Genomic DNA, 26727 nt, shown 5'->3' with positions numbered 1-26727 from the left:
AGTACTATCCTTTGCAAAAAAGCCGTATATGATCCGTATACGCTGAAAACGTATACGATTTCACTGTTTACATTATTTCCACTCTGTTGCTCCACAAAGAGTTGGCGTCGTATACGTTTAGCATACGTAACGTATACGTTGTTTATTCATGATAAGAATATCGTATACGGGACGTATACGAATAATATACGAACAAACTAGGCCATTTTATAAATTATAATAGCAGTAATGAGTAGAATAGAGCTAAATAAAACAACAAATACGTACGTAGGCTCTGGCATAGGGTTAGGCCTAGCTAGCACCAGCCATTAGATAGGCCTAGGGTAGTCTAGTAGTATTAATTATTAGTAAGTAGTAGCAGGAGCTAGGCCTAGTACATAAGATCATATTTATTTCTATATTTATTATAGCCTAGGCTACCGATAAAATTCAAACAACGTTTTTCGCAAGTAAATAAAGTACTAACAGGTATACTACTAGGTAGGCCTAGAAAAAAAAAAAGGGGCCATTTTCACAAATCGACGATGTTGTTTGCAGTTTTCCTTTATAAAATATGACAGAGGTCAGTAAGTGCAGCCGCCGACGACGACCGAGCGTCGCTCGGTTGAATACAGTTCCAACTCGTGGTCGACTCGGCTCCCGGGTGGCCAATCATGCATATCATCGGGTGAATCATCGGGTTCGTCGTTCTCAATTCGTCACGCCACGTGCGAGCTTTGGGTGGTCAAATTACATCGTTATGTTAAGCGATATTATTCCGCGACGTGTGTTGTAGCAATGGAGATGGAGTAACAATAATTCGGCAAATAATGCCGAAGAGGAAAACCATGTCCCAAAACAGAAGTGGGGTCATTGTATAATAATAATTATTATTATTTAACGATGAATACATTCGGATTTTGAATATGAAGTCGATCACTTCCGCCGAGGAAAAAAAAAACACAATTAGTGGTGATAGTATATCGAATCTCAATTTATTCCCGGTAGCGAACAGATTGAATTGCTTTCATTTATCTCAGCGGTATTTCTGCTTGGTGATTAAGAAATCATAAAACATATCTTTCTTTATTTTCATGGTATTCCAATATGTTTAAAAAATAACTACCCTCAACTTTAAATAACAAATTAAATAAGTCTACTAAACATTGTTGATTTCCCATGGACCCAACAATACCCCAACTATTTCATTAATAATTGTTTATTTGTAACAGTTTATTTGAAATCCTTGTCCTTTGTTAATTCAATTGTGTGACAATTAAATTAGATTGTACATGCTTATGCTGTATATTATGTAAAAAGATGATTCATGGTAATATGAGATTCTTAAAAAAGATCAACACTTTGAATTCTCAAAATGTGTTCTATATCTTTATTGGTTATCCGCAACGAAGTTGCAGGATAACCTCTTGTGATTGTACGAAATCATCATCATCATCAACATCTTTTTATTAGTTATCCGCACTATGGCGGATAACTCCTTGTAACTGTCCTGTTTCATCATCTTTTTTTTTTTTTTTTTTTCTGTATTATTAGTTATCCGCTTAGTAGCGGATAACTCCTTGTAATCGTCCTGGATCTTTTTTTTTTTTTTCTTTATATTATTCTTCTTTCTTTCTCCTCCATTTTTGTGTCTCGCGTATCTCAAAAACTTGTACACATAACATTTCATAACTTTGTCATCATATGGACATTTACGTGAAGTTGTGCACCTCCTATTTTTTAATGACGTCAGAGTTGCGCAACGTGACTTACGTGCGATTTTATGATTTTTTATGATTGATCATAGACTAAAAACCAAGCATAAATTTGTTTTGACACTTTGTGAAAATTTAAGTCATATCAAGGGCAAACTTTTTGTGGATTAAAAATGCCATGTTTTACAAGACGTTACGCGCGCACGCGCATTTCTCCTCTATTTTTGTATCTCTCGTATCTCAAAAACGTGTAAACATAACATTTCATAACTTTGTCAACATATGGGCATTCACGTGAAGTTGTGCACCTCCTATTGTGAATGACGTCAGAAATGCGCAACGTGACTTACGCACGATTTTATGAATTTCGCGTATTTAACATAGATTTAAAACCATATACCAATTTAAATTGAAACTTAGCAAAAGTTGAATTTATATCATGCGCTAACTTTCTGTGGAAAAAAATTGCGTGTTTTACACAAAGTTACGCGCGCACGCGCATTTAAAATTCAAAATGCGCAAAATTAATTTTTAATCAACTTTCTACGCTGATCATGACATTTTGACCATGTCAAAATTTCCCACGCGCGCGAACAATTTTATGTGCGTGGTGCGCACGTAGCGCTAAAAGTATTTTTTTTTTATTGAATTATGTTTTTCCAGCCTTTTATAGTAATTTTACCAATTTTAAAACAATTTCGACTTACAATTACGTCATACGGGCACGTTGAATTGGATACTTTACGTGCGTTTTTGATGAAAAAGTTCAAAAATTTGTCAAAATTATGCCTTTTTTTAAACAGTCATAGATTCTAAACAACGAGGTGAACTTTTTTTTAATTACATATTCTGGAAGTTGATGAGTTGTAGAAATCGGATCATGAATCAATATGGCTAACCGGACATTGTGACGTCATCGTATGGCCACACGAATGTAAAATATAGGATTTTTGTCTCTTTCATTATTGCTCATCATATTCAATGGAGCGCATCACGCCTATCTGTATTCCTTTTTCTCTGAGATTTTAATATTGTCTAGGTCAATCAACTATCTTACGCATGAGTTAAAAATAATTTTAATTTTTATGACGTCGCCATGCCTAAAAATTTTAATTAACAGCGTCATTAATTTCATCTTTACAGTAAATTTTAATCTGTTATAGCTCGTAAGAATAAAATGTGATAATCACGATTATAACGTTTTCAGGAAGCTATGGGATTGTAGATACGAAATCATGTGAACTTTTCGCCAATCAGATGTTGTGACGTCATCATATGGCCAGTTAAATAAACAAAGTCATATTTTCATCTTTTGCGTCATAGTTCATTACATTTAAAAAAGCGCGCATTAATGTTTCACGTATTCAAATTTCTTCTAAACGTTAATATGTTGTTGCTGAGATAATTTTCTTCCGAAATTACTACAGTACCTTCGCGTTTCCTTTTGAAAATTAAAATAAAATATGGGTCCCGTAATTTCACCTATTTTACACTGTTTGTGACATGTATACAGATTATACTGTGTATACTATATGACAGAAAATATACAGCATTCAGTACTAACAACACATCATATTCTTCAGTTCAGGTCATAATGACATAATCTTTTTCGGTGTGCAATATTCAAACGTATGACGTGCACGTGGCGTTTGTCGTGGTGCGGATAACTAACTCGTCAAAGTGACGAGTTTCATGTCTAGTTAGTTATCCGCACTCAGCGGATAACTCCTTGTAACTGTCCTGTTTCATCATCTTTTTTTTTTTTCTGTATTATTCTTTCTTTCTGTCATTTTTGTGCAGAGCATATCTCAAAAACGTGTAAAGTTAACATTTCATAACTTTGTCAACATATGGGTATTCACCTGAAGTTGTGCTTTTCTATTTTTGAATGACGTCAGAATTGCACAACATGACTTACGCGCGTTTTAACGAATTTCGCGTATTTAACATACATCGAAAACCATATAACAATTTAAATTGAAACTTAACGAAAGTTTAAGTTATATCTTGCGCTAACTGACTGTGTAAAAAAAATGGCTTGTTTTACACGAAGTTACGCGCGCACGCGCGTTTAAAATTTCAAAATGCGAAAAATCAATTTCTAATCCACTTTCTACGCGTTTCATGTCATTTTGAGCAGGTAAAAAATTCCCACGCGCGCGCATTTTGTTACGCGCGCCGTGCGCACGTAGCGTTGAAAACAATTTTTTTCACGTGATTTATGTTTTTCCAGCCTTTTGTAGTAATTTTACCAACTTTTAAACGATTTTGACTTAAAATTACGTCATACTTGCGCGTCGAATTGGATAATTTACGTGGGTTTTTGGTGAAAAAGTTAAAAAATTCGTTAAAATTTGTCAAAATTATGCCTTTTTTTAAACAGTTGTAATTTCTAAACTGGACGGTCAAATTTTTGTGGATGACATATTCTTGAAGTTGATGAGGTGTAGATATCGGATCATGTAATAATATGGCTAACCGGACATTGTGACGTCATCGTATGGCCACGTGAATATAAAATATAGGATTTTTGTATCTTTCGTCATAGCTCATCACATTTAATAGAGCGCATCTCTACTTATCCGTTTTCAATTTTCACCCCGATTTTGACATTGTCTAGGTCAATCACCTTTCTTTCGCATGAGTTAAAAATATTTTAATTTTTATGACGCCATAATGTCTAAAAATGTAAATAACGTGGGTCACTTATTTTCATCTTTACAGTAAATTTCAATCTGTTATAGCTCGTCACAATAAAAAGTGATAATCATGATCAAAACTTTTTATGGAAGCTATTGGATTGTAGATACGAATTCATGTGAACATTTTGCCAATCAGATGTTGTGACGTCATCATATGGCCAGTTGAATATAAAAAGTCGTATTTTCATAATTTGCGTCATAGTTCATCACATTTAAAAGAGCGCGTATCTATATTTGACGTATTCAAATTTCTTCTACACGGTAATATGTTGTTGATGAGATCATTTGCTTCCAAAATTGCTATCTTAGTGTTTCATTTTGATACCGCCGCCATGTTAAAAATAGGAATAAATGGGGGGTCCCGTAATTTCACCTATTCTACACTGTATGTAATACGCATACAGATTATACTGTTTATACTGTATATACTATATGACACAAAATTGACAGAATTCAGCACTAACAGCATATGACATTCTTCAGTTCAGGTCATAATGCCAAAATATTTTTTTGTGCGCAAAATTTCAACGTATGACGTGTGCGTGGCGTTTCTCATGCGGATAACTAACTCGTCAAAGTGACGAGTTACATGTCTAGTTCTTCTTTCTTTCTGTCATTTTTGTGCAGAGCGTATCTCTAAAACGTGTAAAGTTAACATGTTATAACTTTGTCAACATATGGGCAATCACGTGAAGTTGTGCTTTCCTATAATTGAATGACGTCAGAGTTGCGCAACATGACTTACGCGCGTTTTTATGAATTTCGCGTATTTAACATAGATCGAAAACCATATAACGATTTAAATTGAAACTTAGCAAAAGTCTAATTTATATCGTGCGCTAACTTTTTGTGCACTAAAAATGGCATGTTTTACACGAAGTTACGCGCGCACGCGCGTTTAAAATTATACAATGCGAAAAATCAATTTCTAATCAACTTTCTACGCGTTTCATGTCATTTTGAGCATGTCAAAAATTCCCACACGTGCGCAAATTTTGACGCGCGTGGTGCACACGTAGCGTTAAAAACGTCATTTTTTCGAGTGATTTATGTTTTTCCAGCCTTTTCTAGTAATTTTACCAACTTTTAAACAATTTCGACTTCAAATTACGTCATACGAGCACGTAGAATATGATAATTTGCGCGCTTTTTTGATGAAAAACTTCAAAAATTCGTCAAAATTAAGCCTTTTTTTAAAATATCGTAGTTTCTAAACTAAACGGTAAAAATTATTTTTATTACATATTATGGAAGTTGATGAGTTGTAGATATCAGATCATGCATTAATATGGCTAACAGGACATTGTGACGTCATCGTATGGCCACGCGAATATGAAATTTAGGATTTTTGTATCTTTTGTCATAACTCCTCACATTTAATAGAGCGCATCTCCACTTATCCGTTTTTCATTTTCACCCCGATTTTGATATGTCTAGGTTAATCAACTATATTTAGCATGAGTTAAAAATATTTTAATTTTTATGACGTCATCATGCCTAAAAATTTAAATTACGTGTGGCATTAATTTCATCTTTACAGTAAATTTCAATCTGTTATAGCTCGTAAGAATAAAATGTGATAATCACGATTAAAACGTTTTCTTGAAGCTATTGGATGGTAGATACAAAATCATGTGAAAATTTTGCCAATCGGATGTGGTGACGTCATCATATGGCCAGTTAAATAAAAAAAGTCGTATTTTCATATTTTGCGTCATAGTTCATTACATTTAAAAGAGCGCGCATTAATATTTCACGTATTCAAATTTCTTCTACACGTTAATATGTTGTTGCTGAGATAATTTCCTTCCAAAATTGCTACCTTCGCGTTTTATTTTAAAACCATCAACATGTTAAAAATTGCAATAAATAGCGGGTCCCGTAATTTCCCCTATTCTACACTGTATGTGATATGTATACAGATTACACTGTGTATACTATATATGAATCAAAATAATAGAATTCAGCAATAACAACATATCATAGTCTTCAGTTCAGGTCATAATTCCATAATGTTTTTCCGTGTGCAATATTCCAACGTATGACGTGCACGTGGCGTTTGTCGTGCGGATAACTAACTCGTCAAAGTGACGAGTTTCATGTCTAGTTCTTCTTCTTTCTTTCTGTATGATTTTTGTGTAACGCTTTTCTCCAAAACTCGCAAACATAACATTTCGGTAACTATCTTAACATATTGACAATTACGTAACGTCGTCAAGCGAAGCTTTTCATGATGTTTACAATTGCGCAAAGTGACGTACGCGCGATTTAACGATTTTCTCGTATTTAACATATGTCGAAAACCAAATAACATTTTAAAGTGAAACTTTGCAAAAGTTTAATTCATATCATGCGCTAACTTTCTGTTGAAAAAAATTTGCATGTTTTACACAAAGTTACGCGCGCACGCGCATTTAAAATTTCATAATGCGCAAAATTAATTTATAATTATATTTCTACGCGTTTCATGTCGTTTTAAGCATGTCAAAAATTACCACGCGTGCGCACATTTTTACGTGTGCGGTGCGCACGTAGCATTGAAAACGTATTTTTTTCGCGTGATTTATGTTTTTCCAGCCTTTTCTAGTAATTTTACCAAATTTTAAACAATTTCGACTTAAAGATACGTCATACGAGCACGTCGAATTGGACAATTTGCGCGCGTTTTTTATGAAAAGGTTAAAAAAATCGTTTAAAATATGCCTTTTTTAAAACAGTCGTAATTTCTAAACTAGACGGTCAACTTTTTGTGGATGGCATTTTCTGGAAGTAGATGAGTTGTAGATATCGGATCAGGTATTAATATGGCTAACCGGACATTGTGACGTCATCGTATGGCCATGCGAATATAAAAGTTAGGATTTTTGTATCTTTCGTCATAGCTCATCACATTGAATAGAGCGCATCTCCACTTATCCGTTTTCTATTTTCACCCCGATTTTGATATTGTTTAGGTCAATCAACTATCTTTCGCATGAGTTAAAAATATTTTAATTTTTTTGACGTCATCATGCCTAAAAATTTAAATCACGTGTGGCATTAATTTCATCTTTACAGTAAATTTTAATCTGTTATAGCTCGTAAGAATAAAATGTGATAATCACGATTAAAACTTTTTCTGGAAGCTATTGGATTGTAGATACGAAATTATGTAAAAATGTTGCCAATCGGATGTTGTGACGTCATCATATGGCAAGTTAAATAAAAAAGGTCGTATTTTCATCTTTTGTGTCATAATTCATTACATTTAAAAGAGCGCGCATTAATATTTCACGTATTCAAATTTCTTCTACACGCTAATACATTGTTGCTGAGATAATTTCCTTTCGGAATTGCTACCTTCGCGTTTCATTTTAAAACCGTCAACATGTTAAAAATTGCAATAAATAACGGGTTCCGTAATTTCACCTATTCTACACTGTATGTGATATGGATACAGATTATACTGTGTATACTATATGAATTTAAATAATAAAATTCAGCAATAACAACATATCATATTCTTCAGTTCAGGTCATAATACGAACGTAAACACTTCCTTTTGTCCTCAACCTATCCCCTTAATGTTAATGTTGCACCACTTGCGCGGCGGATAACCAAACTCGTCAAAGTGACGAGTTACATGTCTAGTTTGGAGTTAGACTCGTACTACATTCATTAAAATGATAAACAAATAGCCGGCAGGCGTGTGTACAGAGGGGGCACAAAAAACCTATTACCTACTAATATTGTACACAGTTTTATTACATCCTTTTTTAAAGTAACACTAACAGTGCATATTCAATATTATAGTAAAACGTCAATACGTGGTTACGAGGCGGTATCAACGAGGCTCATAGTTGTTTTACTGTTCTAGGACACCTACCCCCTAGCAGTTACCCCCGGATGTTTACCACCCGGACAACTACCCCCTTAGGACAACTAGCCCCTTAGGATAACAACCCCCTGACAACCACCCCCTTAGGACAACCACCCCCTTAGGACAACCACCCCCTTAGGACAACCACCCCCTTAGGACAACCACCCCCTTAGGACAACCACCCCCTTAGGACAACCACCCCCTTAGGACAACCACCCCCTTAGGACAACCACCCCCTTAGGACAACCACCCCCTTAGGACAACCACCCCCTTAGGACAACCACCCCCTTAGGACAACCACCCCCTTAGGACAACCACCCCCTTAGGACAACCACCCCCTTAGGACAACCACCCCCGGTCAACCCCCCCCCCCCCGGTCAACGATCAACTATCCCCCGGTCAACGATCAACTATCCCCCGGTCAACGATCAACTATCCCCCGGTCAACTACCCCCCCCCCCCGTCAAATACCCCACCCCCGTTCAACCACCCCCACTCCCGGTCAACTACCCCCCCCCCCCGGTAAACAACCCCCCCGGTCAACAACCCCCGGTCGACTATCCCCCGGTCGACTACCCCCCGGTCGACTACCCCCCGGTCGACTACCCCCCGGTCGACTACCCCCCGGTCGACTACCCCCCGGTCGACTCCCCCGGTCGACTACCCCCCGGTCGACTACCCCCCGGTCGACTACCCCCCGGTCGACTACCCCCCGGTCGACTACCCCCCGGTCGACTACCCCCCGGTCGACTACCCCCGGTCAATTACCCCCCCCCCCCCGGTCAACTACCCCCCCCCCGGTCAATTACCCCCCGGTCAACTACCCCCCGGTCAACTACCCCCCCCCGGTCAACTACCCCCCCCCCCCGGTCAACTACCCCCCGGTCAACTACCCCCCGGTCAACTACCCCCCCGGTCAACTACCCCCCGGTCAACTACCCCCCGGTCAACTACCCCGCCGGTCAACTACCCCCCCCGGTCAACTACCCCCCCCGGTCAACTACCCCCCCCCGGTCAACTACCCCCCCCCGGTCAACTACCCCCGGTCAACTACCCCCGGTCAACTACCCCCGGTCAACTACCCCCGGTCAACTACTCCCCCCCCCCGAACAACTACCCGCCCCCGGTCAACTATCCCCCGGTCAACTACCCCCCCCCCCCGGTCAACTACCCCCCGGTCAACTACCCCCGGTCAACTCCCCCGGTCAACTACCCCCCGGTCAACTACTCCCCGGTCAACTACTCCCCGGTCAACTACTCCCCGGTCAACTACCCCCCGGTCAACCAATCCCCGGTCAACCACCCCCCGGTCAACCACCCCCCGGTCAACTACCCCCCGGTCAAGTACCCCCCGGTCAACTACCCCCCGGTCAAGTACCCCCCGGTCAAGTACCCCCCGGTCAAGTACCCCCCGGTCAAGTACCCCCCGGTCAAGTACCCCCCGGTCAAGTACCCCCCGGTCAAGTACCCCCCGGTCAACTAATCCCCCGGTCAACTAATCCCCCGGTCAACTAATCCCCAGTCAACTACCTACCCCCCCGGTCAACTAATCCCCGGTCAACTACCCCCCCCCCCCCCCCCCCCCCCAATCCAAAAGTAGACAAATATATAGGACCGGTTTCTGTACAAATGAAATCATCTGTTTTTAACGGGTCTTTCGAAACTATAGAGACCCGAGACCAGAGACCTGACACGAGACCCAATACGAAAAGGGAGACCTTGGGTCTCCCTTTTCGTATATTAGGGTCTCCCTTTTCGTATAGTGGGGTCTCCCTTTTCGTATAGTGGGGTCTCCCTTTTCGTATAGTGGGGTCTCCCTTTTTGTATATTTGGGTCTCCCTTTTCGTATATTTAGGTCTCCCTTTTCGTATATTTAGGTCTCCCTTTTTGTATATTAGGGTCTCCCTTTTCGTATATTAGGGTCTCCCTTTTCGTATAGTGGGGTCTCCCTTTTCGTACGTGGGTCTCCCTTTTCGAATATTTAGGTCTCCCTTTTCGTATTGGGTCTTGGGTCTCTGGTCTCGGGTCTCTAGTTTCGAAACACCCGTTTTTAACCGATTATTCTGTTTAACAGCACGCTAGACCCTAGATGTGCTAGATTTAAAGTACAGTATTTATTGAAAAAACGGCCTGGGCTGTTTATTGTTTAGGTGGACATTTATTGGAAGAAAGTTGTTTATTCAATGGGAGGGGGTATAATCTAATGGAAATAGATGCCGATTATTCCATATGATGTTTCATGGGAGTGACATAGTCACCGTTTATTCGGTGAGTGCAGTGGCGGATCTAGGATCTGACGAGGGGGGGTGGCCACGAAAGTGGCAAACGAGGTGCGTAGCACCGAGCGGGGGAGGGTTTGGGAGGGGGTGTCCCCCTCCCGAGGCTCCGAAAATTTTTGAAAAAATAGATGCTTACACACTGTTTAATAGGCTAGAGAAACTGTTTCCATCACACTTAATAACAAATATTACATAATGTAAAGTTAAATACATCCTTCCTAAATACTGTACGGATCTTTTTCGACGAACTAATAATAAACTTTGATCGAAAAACCTTCAAACAAAATGAACATTTTGGTAATGCGGTACTCCGAAAATGCCTCGATAGAGTGCATGTGTTGTGTACCGTGTTTTGGTGGTCTGTTAACCTCAGAGATATATACCCTACAGCCGGGTGAATAACTCAATGTAATTTGGTATACAATGATCGCAGTAATCGCCGTGTCTATAACACAAATAAAAAAACGCCAAATACGCCACATACTTTTTTCGGCCGTCCCGTGTACATACAAGACATTTCATGTTTATTTTATGCCTATAAAATAATAAAAGAACACCATGTTTCTCGTTTATTTTTATCGTTTATACTGCATACCATAATATTATACAAAAAACTTTCATGCGCGAGAAAAAAGTTCCCGATATTACACTCCACTCAGGGGTGTAAATATACCACGCTAACGCTTTGTGCACACACGGACCAGGCCGGCGGAAATTAACTGCAATGGTGGAAAATGGTGTATTTTGGAGAGTGATGACGTCAGCATTCACACGAGGAGCGAGCTTGACAACGTGACGCTGGTAGTTTTAGGAGTGCGTGTGTTTTGAAAATGGGTATTTTCCGAAGATTGTAAATCGTGTTTTCTTTTTAAACTCTTGAATTCATAATAGTAATTAAACTGTTAGCTCTTTCACTGTGTAGGCCTATTTACACACAACTATTAATGCTAACCCTAGCTCTAGTAGGGCCTAGCTAGGCGCGCCTACTCTTCTTAATTAAAAGATTAATCCACGTCTAGCGACGGTCAATCGCGATTAGGTTGCATCTTTTTTTTTTTTTTTTTGAGAATTAAGGGGGGTGGCTAGCCACCCTATTCACCCCCCCTAGATCCGCCACTGGAGTGAACATTGAGGTCAAATATCAAAAGTGATATTATTCTTCAAGTGTACAAAAATACATATATGACAAATTTGAGACAAAAATTAATTCTTTTAAGACCAGTGGTTACCGAAGCATTGTCCTGACGCAAAAATTATTATTGTTATTAGCGAACATCAACATCAGACCAAGGAGGAAAGTGGCTGCCACACATATATGATGACCTGTTAGAAGTGAGACGGCCGGCCGGGGCGGACCCCTCTGGGATTCACCCAGAGGTTTTCAAGCAATAACTCAGAGAGGGCGCATGTCACAACAACATCACATGACTATGCCATGATCAGTGTCGGCAAACCAAGCTGACACCACTACCTTGAGAAAGTGCGATGCTAACGCACGAAACGTTGGTAAGTCTCAACGTTTATTTTTCACCTTCATGAAAAACGAAAATTTTATGTCAAAAATATATTGGGAAGGAGATGAATTTTTTCAATTTCATTAAGGATATACGGTGTGAAGGAGTCTGACGCCGAAAACATGGATAACGCTGTGAGTGATATTTGTAATGTCAAGCTTGGTATTAAGTGTTGTATTGGCGATATTGACCGATCTCATCGCGTTGGGAGGAAGAACTCAGATCGACCTAGAGCCATCTTAGTTAAACTTGTTTCGTATAACCTAAGGAACAAGATAATCACGTCTAGGAAAAAACTCAAAGGTTCTGGTGTATCAATACATGAAGATCTGACCAAGACCCGTAGTGACTTTTTTCATCGCGTTTATACACACCAAAACGTTTCTAGATCCTGGTCATCGGGAGGACGAATTTATGCAACTTTTACCAACCGTGGGACAACAGTCACCGCGCTAATAAAATCGCTTGATCAACTTGGTTAATTTCTCAAGATTACTCAGACTGACTACAAAAAGAACTGTGGCCGTATTCACCAATCTCACTTAGGCTAAGGGAAATACTTACCCTTAAAATTTAAGAATTCCCTTAACAAAGGGAAACACTTAAGGGGTATTCACAAATGAGTTAAGGGATTCACTTACCTAAGGGAAACACTTAATTTAAGGGTAAAACTTAAGGGTAAAAATAATCATAAATATTCATGAGTTGTCCCATTGTCCAATCACAGAGGATTTAATTCCCCTATGGTCCAATCACTTTCCTCTCCAAAACTAATTTGCATATTTAAAAAAAGAGTAAGGGGTTGGGGGGACGGGGAGGATGAAGAGAAAAATGTATAGACGTGACGATGGCAGTCAAAACAAAAACAAGTAAATGAATATTAAACCTAGACTAATTTGTATGAGGATCAAGAAAAATAGGTCTAGCCTAGATGCTACTAAAGCCTGTTTTCCTGTCGACGTTGAAATACGTTGAGTTGCGTTGAGTTTTTAAAATCGTTAAAGTTGAAAATAAAATAGCGATGACGATGATCGAGTCGGACCGCTAATATTTACACATTTTTACGCGATCGTTCATAGTTTCTTGGTTCTCTCGAGCGTTGCTGGGACACGCGGACGTGAAGTGTTGCAAAACTAAGGCCGGCCACGCGCAGCCGGGACCGCGTGAAAATTGAAAAAGTTACGGGTTTTGATGCTTAAACCCAGCCTAGGACATACTTTCGTTGATATCTTAATCTAGGCTTACACTAAAGACAAACATTGAATTTAATTGGTTTAATATTATAATTTAATTTAACTTACACTTGTTTTTTTTAAATATCAGACCTTAAAAGTGTACAAAAAAGGTGAAAAACATCGTCGCGTTGTAAACATTCAAGAATGTCAGCGCGTACCTATTTTTTCACAAACTGCAATGACGTAATTTGTGGACCATTTGATTGGTCAGTTTTAACGATCGTAACGATCGTAATCGTTAAAGTTGAACCTAGCCTACTAGAATGGGGCTAATTTCTATTACAACGAAATGGGAAGCCATCTTCCACAAAAATAATGGCAGTCAAAACAAAACAAATAAATCAATATATAGGCATAGACTAATTTGTATGGGTGGGGATCAGCAAAAAAAGGTCTAGATGCTACTCAAACCAAACATGAATCCTAGGCTGGTTAGTGGGCAGACCAACAGGGGGCCTAGCATCTCTACCTAGCCTAGACTGGGGCCATCTATAAGTAGGCATAGTACTCGCACTTGCAGAATCGTCAGCAAAACCAAGGTACGAATAGAGTTAAGGGAACTTTTAAGGGACCTCTGAGGTCCCTTAAAAGTTAAGGGAAAAATAGACCAAGTTAAGGGTTTCCCTTAACCTTAAACCCTTTGTGAATACCACTTAAGTGAAACCCTTAATATTTTCTTGATTTAAGGGAAATCCTTAGGATTTAAGGGAAATATCTCACTTAAGTGTGATTGGTGAGTACGGCCACTTTTCTTTTGTTGTTTTTTTGTTTTTTCCTTGTGAACAGTTAATGCCTGCTGTAACTGCCATTTTATTATTTCATTGCATCTTGAATAAATTAGTCGGTTCTTGTTGTTTACGTCCTTGAACATTCAAACTGTATTAACATATTAGTGTATGTGTTCAATTAAATTCCGTATTTGCATATCTGTACCACCTTTTGATATTTGCATATCTTGTTTTCTTCCTTGAATATTTTAACTGTATTAGCATATTAGTGTATGTCTTTGTTCAATTGAATTCCGTATTTGCATATCTGTACCACCTTTTGATATTTGCATATCTTGTTTTCTTCCTTGAATATTTAAACTGTATATGCATCTGTGTATGTTCTTTGTTCAATTGAATTCTGTACTTGCATAATTTGTACCGATTTTTCTGTCCGCATATATTGATTTCACTTGATCAATTGTACACCTATTTGCTTTATATTTACTGCTGTCTAATTTTGCATTTTGAATTTTTGCCTCGTCTCTAAACATGTCCTGAATCCATCTCGGCTGCTCTTTCATTTGCTAGTTTTTTATTTTATCAATGTTTAATGTTCCGTCTAATTGTTCTATGTCATCTCGTACTACGCATCCCTCCAGGGGCACGCATGATGATATTGTATTTAACCCCTTCTTGAACGCTTAAAATTTTAATTCTGAAAGAGATCCTGATAATCAATTTTACACCAATAAAATTATTTCTAAATACTACCACTCTGATGATTTTATAAATGCCACTAAAAATATTGATAGTTACAATTGTCTATCAATGATACACTTTAACTCTAGAAGCTTACAACGTAACATTGATTCTATATGTAGGTTTCTTAAATCCATTAATTTTACTTTTGATATCATTGCAAGTAGTGAAACATGGCTTGACACTGATAACCCAGTTGTTCAAATTCCAAATTACGCTTTTGTTTCTAAAAACAGAGAACTTAAGCGCGGCGGTGGTGTTGGTATATATGTCCACAAACATCTTTCATTTAAAGTTCGACATGATGTCAGCATGCCTGAATCTGTTTGTGATTCTATCTTTATCGAAATTGAACAATCCTCACAATCTAATATTATTATCGGTTGTATTTATAGAGCTGGTAGTCTTGATTTTAATTATTTTTCTGATTTGTTTGATGATATATTAATTAAATTAAATGGTGAAAAGAAATCTGTTTACTTACTCGGAGACTTTAATATCGATTTAATCCAATACCAGTATGATAATCGTGTTAATATGTCTATGAATTCTCTTTTTAGCAACTCATTTCTACCTCTTATTCACAGACCTACTAGAATGACCGACACAACGGCAACCCTCTTAGATCATATTCATACAAACGAATTTCGATATGAAAATCTTCCTGTGTTTAATATTGTTTACACTCCAATTGATAAACAATATAATAATCATGAACTTCCACCCTCTAGAAATTTCAGTCCCGAAAATATTAACAAATTTAAATTAAAACCTTATTTAACGTCATGGGATCATGTTATTTACAATAATGATCCAAATTCAGCTTACAACTTATTTGAAACATCTTTAAATGACATTTATAATACCTGTTTTCCTTTTAAGTTCAAATTAAAAAAGAATGTAAATATCCAGTCCTGGGTTACAATTAGCATTCTTAAATCGATTAAGCACAAGCAAAAACTTTATTCCAGATTTTTTTAAAACCCAACGTCTAAGAATGAAACGATGTTTAAACGATATCGTAATTTGCTCATTACTATAATTCGCTCTTCAAAATCTGATTACTTTCTTAAGCTCTTCACCAAACATCAACACAATATTAAAAAAACTTGGTCTACAATTAGAAATGTACTTCATACTACTCCCAGCAAAAGCAACAATGTAAAACGTATTAATTGTAATGGCACCTTAACTAGCGATCCAAAGATTATTGCTAATAGCTTCAATGACTTTTTTGTTGACATTGGACCCACACTTGCCAGTAAAATTCCACATGATCGCAATATTAGTATTTCCAAACCCCTTTGTCATATCTTTAATTCTTCGATTTCACGCGGTATTTTTCCAGAAAAATTAAAGCGCGCTATTGTAACTCCCGTCTTTAAATCCGGTAACACCTCTGAAATCAGCAACTACCACCCTATTTCCATCCATTTTTTCGAAATTATTTGAACGCATTATATATGATCGAACTTATTCCTTTCTTCAAAAGAATAAGGTCCTTTTTCAGCATCAGTTTGGATTTAGAAAAGGCTACTCCACCTCAATGGCACTTATTGAGCTGACGGACGTTTAAATGTAATTTTCTCTTTATCAAAAATGTGCTGGGTGCACATGAGCCAGATGTGTACATTGGACCTACGGTTTATAGTCATGGAGAGAGTAAGGCTCGACCCCTTTTCCGATGTTAATATGGCAGGGTAACACAGTTCGCCTGCTTGACCACTCACTCATTGGGATGCTTGTGTAACGTGTGCAAAATAGTCTCAAATCAGTCGTTCAGTTTTAAATCACTTAATTTTTTTATAAAATTTACCGGCGGTCAGCGTATTTATTTTTGGAGATATGAGTTTTGGAAATTGTAGTTTTACCGACTTATTTAGCATTTATTTAAAAATAATGTGGTTGTGATGTGTTATTAACCAATCAAATAACCATAGCACATAATACTACCTAATAATAATATATATTATAGTTTGTGTAACATATTTACAGTACCTGTACAAGTAATTGTGACTGGTCTGTGGTTGTCCGGAAGAGCAACTCTGAGTCCTGCTTTCTTTAACATATGTTTCACCATTTTTGTAGGGTCTGCACGGAAAGCGTCTCGTTCATCAATGCGTTTTTTATCCTTCTTTAGAAGCATGCCTTTAAACGACCCATGTCGAACAACAATAGCAGGCATGCCAAGTACCTAAAAATGTTTTGGAAGATATCAATAATTTTGCAAACATTGTAGAAGTGGGAAGGGTGTTATCTCTCATGAATCATATTGCCTAGTAGGACTAAATTGATGGCCAGCATTGCTGTCTGTAAATATAGCCTGGGGACACCAAATGAGAGTGGTTTAACCATGCTTGCATACCTCCATGGTTTAACACAAGTAGGTAAATTTATGGGCCCTTGGAGAATAAACATAAATAGTATTGTAATGCTATACAATACTGTAACCACTTTTGATCGCTATTTGAATCGCAAATTTCTTATTGTGTGTGTTGGTACTGTTAGATATAATATAAACAAATACTAATGAACTTTATTACTGTGAGTGTGGGTAGCCCCTACTTTTAGATTATAAACACATAATAATATAATACTTTATTACTGACAGTTGCTTCTCAACGTTTGTATTAATTAATAATTTCAAAAAATATAAACGTCGTAGTGGTGTATCGTTACATGTTTCAATCGACTATGACAGTGACAATTTTAACAACGTTATTAAATCGAAAATGTTTTACTCTCTTTACTGTGGCATATTATTTATAGGCCTATAAAAAAAATATTTTGTTACTGAGTGGATAATAAAGAAATTTATAAATAATTTAATATAAAGAATATATTGAAAAATGGTTACTCTTTGAAAATATGATGATATTATTAAAGAAAGGTTATACAACAGTAATCGGTCAAAAAAAGTGTGCATTAACGTTTGACGCGCAGTGCGCGTGCAAAAATCTACGCACTCATGGTAATTTTTTAAACGCTTAAAATTGCCTGAAACGTACTCTAATTTCATCGAAAATAAATTCTGACAATTTTGAACATTTTAAGCGCGCGTACGCATGCGTTATATGCGCTACGCACGTAATTGTATTGCCATATGATGAAATATGACCTGAAATTTATGATTACCAAATTTTGTTTTAAAATGATTCATGCTTGTGAAGATATGATTACAAACGTGATTTCATTAAATCGCGCGTAGACCACGTAATGTTTGATTGCGCACCGTGAAAACATAACCACATCGATTCCTGGCCATAAGGAATATACTCTGAAAAATTTACTTAGCTAGATGAAACTGATATCAAGATAATTCACGGACAAAATAGTGCTAAGGAAAGAATAAATAAACAAATAAAGATTTTGACAGAATCAAGAGGTTATATGCATGATAATGCATATAACCTAATTAGGCATATAATAATTTACCTCTATTCATATGCACTGTACTTAATATATTATAGAGAATATACGTCTGTGTCTTTTATTATGCAAACAATTACGTAAAACAGAACAATTTAGTTAAAAACATTATTGGTTTTACAAAGCCAGCCTATCCTTATACTTAAATGCATACTGTGGCAGATATATCATATTCATGTCATTAACAACATACAGTACTATTCGATCACCTTATATTTATTGGTTATCCGCACTTGTTGGTCATCCGCATTTAGTACGGCTTCGAGGCAGACGGATATGAATATTAGATGGAAGAAAGTGTATTCCTTATGGAGGGGGTGGTCTGTTTGGGAGAGTATCTTTTACCAAGGAGAGAACACCGGCATTGTAGTTGAAATTAAGTACGGATACATCAACTCCCATAACCCGCCCAGCCCTTCTGGTAATTTTATTTAATAGTTCCTTATCTTTTTCATATAAAAACAAGCCTCCCACCCAGATAATTCTACAAAAAGAACACTAAGTATGGTCGACTGGTAAAACAGTATAAGGATTTGTTTGCTAACATTAAATTTCCTAAGTTGTCTTACCATATATTTCGGTGTATAAGTCGCACTTTTGACACGCAAATTTGACCTCTAAATTAAGGGTGCATCTTATACACCGAACATAAATGCCTCACTACACAGATTGTACATAGGCCTAGGCCTAGGCCTAGGCTATCGTCACCTCGTTTGCTAGGCCTGAGTAGGCTAGGCCTAGCTACAGTAACTAACTAACGTAACGGCAACCTGCTTCTGCCTAGTTTTCAAGTCATTTCAGCATGATGTTATACTAAATATGATGAAAAGATTTATTCATTATGGCACTCCGATAAAATTTCATTTGTAAACGTTTACGTCGTACGATTGGAATAGTATTTATTTATACAGAAGTTATACGTACGATCGCCGTACCCCAAGCGCAAGCCCTTCTTTTGGTGGCCACATGGTGTACGGTATTCGACTAGTATATTCTCCAGGTGATTATAGCATGGACCTAGCGTACACACTTCTCGGATACATAGATACTAATCGAATACGATTGTCCGTGAAAACGTGCGCCCTCTTGAAATGATCGAGCGAGGCTAGCCCACACACGTGCATGTTACACACACGGTCATGCACTCGATGTTGCGCGGGTGCGAAATTCATGAATAACAAGTTAGAAACAACTTGTTGAGGCTGGGCGCGGCCGAGCCTAGGTAAGAAAAAACCTAAATAAAGGACGCCGTTGTAGATATAACAAAATATATTATTACAATAATATTGATTACAATTTTAAAAAACATTGTTTTGATGAAATATAAGGTGCGTCTTATACATCGACGATATAAAAAAAACCGATATTTTACTCTCAGTTGGGGGTGCGTCTTATACACAGGTGCGACTTATACACCGAAATATACGGTAACAGATAAAGCTGTTGTTGTCCTTTTTTATAGAGTTTTTGAATGTTAATACACCGGTCCAGCTTTTCGTCTATTATACTGTAGTTCCTAGGTATTTATATACTCTGGGACCACTTTAATTAACTCATTAGAAGTTTAGGAAGAAGCACATGACTTTGCAAGGTGTTGAAGGCGGAAGTCGATAAAAAGAAGACGTGCATAGGAGTTAGAAGTTTCAAGATGCGCTTTGATATAGTGGACCTGGGTTGCTGTAGCATCCTCTACAAAACAATGCGAACGCAATGTATGCGAACTGCATGGCTTCAAGTTTTGGTTCAACAACAGGCTTGATTAAATTTACAATAAATATCTCTAAACACTTAATGATCAGTGATTGGTCAGTAATCATTCAAGTTGTTTACAGTAGATGATTTAGGAATGGGGACAATTAGGGTATGTTCAGACTCACGGAGTTACAGTGGAGTTATCTACGCAAGGCGTACGGTAATCCGTGGCGTTAAAAGTCAAGGTGTTCAGATACAACGATTAGCATTCCAAACGTCTTGCGACACAATAACGTAACAACAGAGCTGAGAGTGACACGCGCGAAAGTTTACAAAACTTAGCTAGGCCTAGCAATATAATACAATGTTACCTTCAAATGCAATGGTTTTTTTGCCGATTTTTTTGCAAATCCTTACAGAAGATAGTAATTTTGAACATAATTATTACACGGACAATGACTTTGCCATTATTTGTATGATTTTAATTAATTTTGTCAAATCATGTCGCCGACGTCAACTTCGTCAGGAAGAATTTTGCAGTTTAGATGCAATTTCTTTAAAAACAGCCATCTTGTTGCCGGCGCTAGCTTTCCAATTTCTATCTTGTCTATAAATTCAAGGCTGATAATGAAATCAAATCAGCCACTTCTGTACTTTTCCATGTAACACGTTTCATTTTAATTCGAATGTTGCTGTTGATCTAGGCTAGCTCGAGGAATAGGTTATATTGTTTTGCTATTAAAAAAAACCTCGCGAATAGACTGCTGCTAATTGCGGTCGTGTCTTTTCATTGGCTGACGTTGACCGGAGGTTGAAATCACTGATGCATCAATGGATTAGCCTTATGAAATCTACCCTCTCCCGCTGGAGTTATTAACGCCACTGGCGCGGAGTAACAGCTCCCTAACGCTAATCCGTGGCATGGTTCAGACACAAAAATATGTACGGCGCGTACATAACTCAACCGTAACTCTGTGAGTCTGAACATACCCTTAATGAATGTTTCTAGATGGAGGGAATAACACCTGATTGTAGTGTTTGCTGAAAAATATGTTGTAAAATGGGGGAAATTTGGGTTGCACATTCTCTAATTAAAATACCTGCTAGTCCTAATTATAATTTTACAGAAGATCTGTGTAACGTCTTTGACTGAGATGTTAACAGGATTACTTCTGGTATCTAAATTATTACAAACTTATCCTCAAAATTATCAGTGTCAAATCTACAATAAAATTCATTTAACGATCGTGCCAATGTTTCATCATTAAAACCTGAGCATTTTAAAGGAAGTTTTATTTTTACATCACCCAGTTAGTGATTTAACATTATTCCAAGTCTCTCTGGATTTATTAGTTATCCGCAACGAAGTTGCAGGATAACTCCTTGTGATTGTACGAAATCATCATCTTTTTTTTTTCTTTATCTTCTTTCTTTTTGTAATTTTTGTGTCACACGTATATTTGGTTTTAAAATACTTGGTGTATTCGTAGGCCATGATAAAGCTTTGTGTTATACAAAAAATTGGACCGAAAAAATCGAATCACTAAAACATATACTCAATTCTTGGCGAAAAAGAAATTTGACTCTATTTGGTAAAGTTGTAATCTTGAAACAACTAGCTTTAGCACTCAAAAACAACACACGTTCGATGTTTGAATATGAGTAGCAAACAAATATGTTCTTTCTTTATTAAGGAAAAATGTCTAGAACCATCCAAAAGTAAAACAAAATGGGAAACATATTTTAACATGGAGAACGATTGGTCTGTAACATGGAAAAGAAAAATTAAAGATATTAAAGATAATAAACTTAAACAGTTGAACATCAAACTATTGCATTGTATAACACCTACCAAAAGAAGGCTGTTAAAATGGAAAATAAGCAACACAGATACTTGCCTACAATGCAACGTAGTAGAGGATGATGCCCATTTCTTTTATGAATGCACTGAAGTAAAACCCTTATGGGAATATATTAACGTTTACACCATGCACAAATTTGGGATCGAGGCAAATTATCGAAACATTGTACTAGGTACAGGAAACAAATATGTAGACCACATGTTCTCTATTGGATGCTTCAGCGTTTACAAGGCACATACTTTGAAAAATGTAAACAAATGGACCGGATCATTGTCTCGTCTTTTTATGGCGGAAAAAAACAAAAGATCTTACCTTAACCACCTATTATAATTTATATTGATGTGAATCTGATTATTTAAAATATATTACATAAAAATGTTGTATAATACACATAGGCAGTTTCATTTTATCTTATATGAAATATAAATAAAAAAAAAAAAAAAAAATTGTATAAATTAATATTGAAAACAAAAAAGAAACGTAACGCAACATAAGTAACGCACGAGAAGATAAGCAAACAAATATAACCATGAGACATAAAACTAGACACAGGAGTAAGAAAAGCATTTTTAATATTTTTGTTTTTGTTTTTTTTATTCGTATTTTAAAATAATGTATATAATCTGTATATAGGGTATAAATGAATTGTATGTCAAAAATACTACCGAAAATAACTATACAACATTAGTAAATGTATCTCCTACAGTACATTTATTAGTTAAGTGTTCACAATGTTAGATGTTGAGAATTATAGAACAAAAAAATACTAGAAAATTATGAAAAAAGGTGGATAACAGAAAAGAAATAATGCTCTGATTCCAAGAACAGTAACGTTGATAAAATAAAAAAAAAAAAAAAAAAAAAAATATATATATATATATATAAATACACCAAACCAAACAAAAGTAAGAATAACAATGAATAGTTATTATTATTATTAGAAATAATTGTATTAATCTGTTGATGAAATGAAATGAATAAATAGTGGTTAACGCCACAAAAGAGAAAAAAAAAAAACTAGCTTTAGCAAAACTGATTTACATGACAAGTATTTTAACAACACCTGAACATGTCATAAAACAAGTTGATAACATAGTATGTATGACTTTCTATGGGATAAAAAAGGAGAAAAAATAAAAAGGTCAACACTTGTAAATGAATATTGTCATGGTGGAATAAAGGCACCGGGCTAAACGTCTCTTTAACGACGAACCTTCAAAGTGGAAATAAAAAGCTAAAAATTCATTGGCTGCTTCTAGATTTGGCATGAATACTAGTGCGTCATCAACATACTGTTTGTAGTATTTGGGAATGTGGTTCGTAGATTCAAGGCGTTCCTCGATGTGGCACATAAATACATTTGCCATAAGGGGCCCTAGAGGTGATCCCATTGCAACTCCATCAACCTGTTCATACAAGTTACCATTAAATTGGAATAGCTGATCTTTCGTTGCTATATTGAGGAGTACAATTAAATCGTCCTTATCTAAGTTTAGTCCATAATTATCGTTGAACCAGTTGTTAGTAAATGCTTTATCAGCAATAACTTGAATTGTCTCGGTTAAAGGAACATTTGTTCACAATGGAAACTGCCGTGAACAATTCAATCCCTTTCCTAGGAATGCTGATAACCAAAGATTTGGAAAAATTGCACACACGGGTTTATAGAAAGCCAACAGACACAGGCTTATTGCTACACTACAATAGTCACGTTGACAAGTATAAAAGGTCACTTATTATAACTATGTTAAATCGGGCTTACAAACTATCGTCGACCCACCAGCTTTTTAATGATGAATGTGAAATTCTAAGGAAGATTTTTAAGCGTCTGAAATATCCAGATGAACTAATAACAACAACCATACAGAACTTTAAACCAGCAGAGAGCAATAACAACACTGCAGAAGGTGAAACAGATTTATCCGAAATACCAGTGCGAATCATCCTGCCATTCAAAGACCAGAAATCTGCGAACTCCGTCAAGCGACAGCTATGCCAACTAAGTCACAAGATAAACAAAAGCATTGTCCCTGTATTCATAAGTAAAAAAGTTAAAGATAACATTAGGAAAGTCGAAAAGAAACCTACTAAGTCAACAATGTGTTGTGTATAAATTTAAATGTGACTTGTGCGATGCAAGTTATGTTGGATATACATGCCGACACCTCTACCAACGCATTGTTGAACATAGTAGATGCTTAATAGGACAGCATTTGAAGGATCATAACGTGATTGTTAATCCAAGTAAAATTAATTCATGTTTTAGTATACTTACGAAATGCAAAAACAAATTTGACTGTCTTATCTATGAAATGTTGTATATCAGACAATTAAAACCTAGTCTGAATAAAAAAAGTGACTCTGTAAAAGCTTAAGCTTTTCATTTGACAGGATGTTAGACAATAGGTCTTTTGTTATTAAACTTTGACCCTTGGCTTGTGCTACTTAATTAGTTGTTGTTTTATATTTTATTCATTGGACTTGATAATGACCCCATGATGGAGTCGAAACGTCGTTCTTTTTTAAGCGTTATTTTTATATTATGTATTTAAAATAAACGTACCCTCATTTATAATAATGAATTTTGTATATACTTTATTGAATGAATAAATATTGAATGAATAAAGATGGGAGAGACACATAAAAGATAAAAAAAAAACTTGCAAACATACAGTAACATTTCGTAACTTTCTCAACATATCGTCATTCATATAAAGTTGTGCAGCGAACCTTTTCAGCTTGTTTACAATTGTGCAACGTGACTTACGCGCGATTTTATGAATTTCGCGTATTTAACATAGGTAAAAAACCAAATAACATTTTAAATTGAAACTTTTGCAAAAGTTTAATTTATATCATGCGCTAACTTTCTGTGGAAAAAAATTGCGTGTTTTACACAGAGTTATGCGCGCACGTGCATTAAAAATTTAAAAATGAAAAAAAAAAAATTCTAATCAATTTTCTACAAGTTTCATGTCATTTTGAGCATGTCAAAAATTCCCATGAGCGCCAAAATTTTTACGCGCGGTGTGCACGTAGCGTTAAAAACATTATTTTTTGGAGTTATTTATGTTTTTCCAGCCTTTTCTAGTAATTTTACAAACTTTTAAACAATTTCGACTTAAAATGACGTCATACGAGCACGTAGAATTGGACAATTTGCGCGCGTTTTTGATGAAAAAAATTAAAGATTCGTCAAAATTATGCCTTTATTTAAACAGTCATAGATTCTAAACTACGAGGTGAACTTTTTTTTAATTACATATTCTGGAAGTTGATGAGTTGTAGATATCGAATCATGCATCAATATGGCTAACCAGACATTGTGACGTCATCGTATGGCCACGCGAATATAAAATACAGGATTTTTGCATCTTTCGTCATACAGTAGCTCCTCACATTTAATAGAGCGCATCTCCACTTATTCTTTTTCCATTTTCACCTCGATTTTGATATTGTCTAGGTCAATCAACTATCTTTTAATTTTTATGACGTCATCATGTCTAAAAATGTAAATAATGTGGGTCACGTATTTTCATCTTTACAGTAAATTTCAATCTGTTATAGCAAATCATGATTAAAACGTTTTCTGGAAGCTATTAGATTGTAGATACGAATTCATGTGAACATTTTGCCAATCAGATGTTGTGACGTCATCATATGGACATTTGAATAAAAAAAGTTGTATTTTCATGTTTTGCGTCATAGTTCATCACATTTAAAAGAGCGAGCATCTATATTTTACGTATTCAAATTTCTTCTACACGTTAATATGTTGTTGCTGAGATAATGTCCTTTCGAATTTGCTATCTTAGTGTTTCAGTTTGATACCTTGGCCATATTAAAAATTGAAATAAATGGCGAGTTCCGTAATTTCACCTATTCTACACTGTATGTAATATGTATACAGATTTAATATACTGTTTATACCGTATATACTACATGACATAAAATTGACAGAATTCAACACTAACAACATATCATATTCTTCAGTTTAGGTCATAATGCAAAGTAATCTTTTTTCTGTATGCAAAATTCGTAAGGTGAACGCGGCATTTGTCGTGCGGATAAATAACTCGTCAAGAGTGACGAGTTCAAATCTAATTTTCGCTAAATTTTTTTCTTAAATTTCTGTTTAGCTTTTTTTATACAATATTTCAAGTTTGATTTTTAAAAACTTTGTGTACTGTTTCCTTTATTTCACACAAATTTTTGGTAAGTATGATTATTATATTATTTTAATATACTTTATATTCATAATTTCAATCATAAATACTATTATATATAAATTTTGAATACATAAACAAGATTTTAGGCCCGAATGATTATGAAACCAAATCTAAGCCGGGCTAAGATATGCTCTATGACAAACACACAATGGGTCAAAATAAACTCATTTAAAATAATCAATGTTAATTAAAACAATTAATTGTTTACCTGAATAGTATATAACATTATAAAAATGGTTTTCTTTTCGTATTTCTAACCGTAAGTACGTTATTAAATTTAAATACGGAGCTAAAGTTTAGACCAAGTAACGGCTTACTCACGATCAGCAGTAGCTCCCGTCAAAGTATTTCGGTCCCAGTTAATTACTTTCGACCGCCGTATACAGAGTCGAATGTAACGTTGGTAAATTAGCTTAATAAATGTCTTCGGTACATTTAAACCCAACGCATTTGGATTGTATACTTGCATAATAAATCTTCTGCACAATACACCAATTTTAAGCTGTTATTAATATCTAAAAACAGATATTCTACAACGGAAAGGGACATGTCAAGCTCCGCTGATCACATTGCTAGCTGCTGTCACACATCTCGCGTCGAGCCGGCCGAGCCGAACTCAGCGAGGAAAACTAAACAATGTGTTCAAAATATGGAACGTACCATTCGCTGATAGGGTGCATTAATTTATTTAACGGAAAACACCACAACAAACGCGTGCGGTTGAATCTTTAAAAATTCCGAACGGGATTTACGCCTTATGCCC

At 36.3% G+C, this 26727-nt stretch overlaps 1 protein-coding gene across 5 annotated transcripts in view; it reads right to left on the bottom strand.

The window, feature by feature from the left end:
* The window catches only part of LOC140040717 (large ribosomal subunit protein mL45-like), a 124772-nt gene that overhangs the window by 61532 nt on the left and 36513 nt on the right, over positions 1–26727 (bottom strand). For all 5 annotated transcript variants that reach the window (XM_072086855.1, XM_072086854.1, XM_072086858.1 and 2 more), the window contains one exon: positions 16751–16946. In XM_072086855.1, coding sequence (XP_071942956.1) covers positions 16751–16946 — 196 coding nt within the window. The remainder of the gene's footprint in view (positions 1–16750; positions 16947–26727) is intronic.

Source organism: Antedon mediterranea, chromosome 2 (genome assembly GCF_964355755.1).
Source record: "Antedon mediterranea chromosome 2, ecAntMedi1.1, whole genome shotgun sequence".
In the NCBI taxonomy this organism is placed as follows: domain Eukaryota; kingdom Metazoa; phylum Echinodermata; class Crinoidea; order Comatulida; family Antedonidae; genus Antedon; species Antedon mediterranea.
This window is presented reverse-complemented; position numbering and strand designations above follow the sequence as displayed.